This window comes from Mesocricetus auratus, unplaced genomic scaffold, assembly GCF_017639785.1.
Source record: "Mesocricetus auratus isolate SY011 unplaced genomic scaffold, BCM_Maur_2.0 Super-Scaffold_4256, whole genome shotgun sequence".
In the NCBI taxonomy this organism is placed as follows: domain Eukaryota; kingdom Metazoa; phylum Chordata; class Mammalia; order Rodentia; family Cricetidae; genus Mesocricetus; species Mesocricetus auratus.
Genome location: NW_024429182.1, coordinates 111,354,053 through 111,356,713, shown reverse-complemented (window position 1 = coordinate 111,356,713; position 2,661 = coordinate 111,354,053). Strand labels below are relative to the sequence as shown.

General features: G+C 35.3%; 1 protein-coding gene across 1 annotated transcript; it reads right to left on the bottom strand.

Moving 5' to 3' along the window:
* Positions 1–1,300: 1,300 nt before the first annotated feature.
* Positions 1,301–2,224, bottom strand: LOC101824387 (olfactory receptor 13G1). The gene has a single exon (XM_005085387.1). It carries the CDS (start codon positions 2,222–2,224, stop codon positions 1,301–1,303), a length of 924 nt encoding a protein of 307 aa, XP_005085444.1.
* Between the last annotated feature and the right edge of the window lie 437 nt (positions 2,225–2,661).

Genomic DNA, 2,661 nt, shown 5'->3' with positions numbered 1-2,661 from the left:
CTTCCTAAGGAAATTAAACTTACCTCTTAGAATGAGCTTAGAAATAGAAAAGTTATAGAAAGTGAAGATCTTACTTTATCAAGACTGTACAAAGGGGAAAATACAGAATGATTCATGGATAAGTAAATTCAGCACAACTTTAATTTAAAACAGTATATGTGATACTTTTAATTGTTTCCCAATTAAAAACTTGTTAAATAAACTTCCATAAAATAAATGCCCACAAAATGAAACATTAAGTAGCCACAGGGAATTGAGCAAGAGCTCTAGAGAGTTTGATTACAATTTAAGTAAAAACATCACAGCTTATTAATATGATTTATCAATAGATTATGTAATAAAATTATAAAATCACAATTTACTTCATTTAATTTAGACTATTTTTTACAAAATCTTGGGAAATTAATGCATGTATACTATGTATTTTGCTTGTATTCACCCCCTCTCCCTCTCCTAAATCCATTGGTCTTATATTATTTCAAGGTCTACAGTTTCAGTGACTTCTTTTTTTAAATGGGGTTTGATTCTTTTGTTTATTTCCTCTGTGTTCAGTCAATTTCAGAAGCTATCAATGATCACTGATCAGAGTTATTATATCACTAGCCTTTATAAAATAATTGTCACATGTGAACATACTGTGTTGTGTATTTTATCACAAGTATCTAAAGACATAGGGTCTTTCACTGAACCTAAAGCTGAATGTTTTGGCTAATCAAATCAGATATTTCTGTCCTTTGTCATTAACATTATGATTAAATGCATATGTGACCATGTCTGCATTTTACAAAAGTGCCAGAGATTGGAAGTCAAGCTCTCATCTATCCATAGCAAACATTCTTAGCCAATTATACATCTCCCAGACTTCTACCATGACAGATTTATGTTTCAGTCTTCACTTAAATTATACAAGTATATGCCTTTGGTTCCTGCCTCATTGGATCATTTGTAACTTCAAATTTAAATACATATTATATGGAAAGATAGGTATTTTCAAGACTACCCAGATTAATGGGAAAGTAAGTGGTGTTTAATAGACGAAGCATTATGAGTTAATTTCTCAAATAATCTGAAATGGCTGCTTCGATAGAGCTTATATATTCTAATGCGACTAATCTTGTTTTACATAAATGGTCCCCTGCATCATTTCTCCAAGGAGCTAAGACATTTTAAAATGGAAACTTTATTTTAGATATTATAATTACATATGATGGATGTGTTTGTACTCAGGAAAAAAATATCAGTTTGAGATGTTATAGGAGGTGGGTTTTCAGGGATAGGGTTGTATTCCCTTCTGAAACAATTAACCTTTCAGAAATGCAAACACTTTCCTAATTCCTGCCTGTATCTCCTTGTTCCGGAAACTGTACACTATTGGGTTCAATGTGGGAGTTACCAGAGTATAAAGTGCAGCCACCACCTTGTCCCTTTCAAAGGTGTAGCTGGATGCAGGTCGGATATAGGTGTAGATTACAGGGGAATAGTAAAGGGACACCACTATAAGGTGGGATGAGCATGTGGAGAAGTCCTTCTTCTTGCCTTCTGTGGTGTGAATGCGAAGAATAGCAGCAATAATAAATCCATAGGAAACGCAGGTGAGGGTGAAGTCTCCCACAGCCAAGGTGATATCAGCAACATACACCATCACCTCATTGACTCTCACAGGACTGCAGGACAATGCTAGCAATGGGGGTATTTCACAGAAGAAGTGATCAATGGCATTTGGTCCACAAAATGTAAGCCTCAGAATGAGACCTGTGTGTACCCAGGAATTGGTTACTGCAATAACCATGACAATGCTGAGCAGGGTTGCACATGTATAATGGTTCATAATAGTACTGTACCGAAGTGGGAAACAAATGGCCACATAGCGATCATAGGCCATGGTAGTGAAGAGCACCATCTCAGCCCCCAGGGACCAGGTAAAGAAGAAGAGCTGTGACATGCAGCCTCCATATGAGATCGAATTTTCTGATGTTAACATTGTTGCCAGCATCTTTGGTATGATGCTTGTTGTGCAGATGATGTCCACAACAGACAGAGCCAGAAGGAGAACATACATGGGGTTGTGCAACGTGGTGTTATAGATTATAGCAATGGCAATTAGCAAATTACCAAAGAAAGCCATAAGGTAGGCAAAAAGGAAGATAATGAAAAGAATTCCCTGAAGTTCAAACTTTTGAGTGAGTCCCAGAATAATAAACTCCTTAACAATGCTGTTGTTCATTGTGAATAAGTGGTTAATCAGCAAGTTTCTCCTAGTGTGAACAATGGAGAACTAAAGGCACTGTTGCATGTGGTTATCTTGAGCGTGTGATGTTTAAATATTGATGAAGCCCAATTCCAAAGCATGAGTTTCTCATATGATGGGATGCTGATTTCTAGGCAATCCACTCTACTCTCCAGATTCCATTCTCTGATTTCTATTTTTCCATGGATAAGTCAAATATAATGAAGGCAATAGGGGGAATGAAAATATGAGAAATATATGTGTTACCAAATGTTTTAATGTTACTAGCTTTACTTGCAAGTTATCTGATTTTAATTTTCATTAATGCATTACAGCAATATATAAATATAACAAAATATGTACTCTAATAATTTAATTGATTGCATAATAGTGTTCAGAAGACATTCCTCAATAATATAAAAGCAGTAATATTT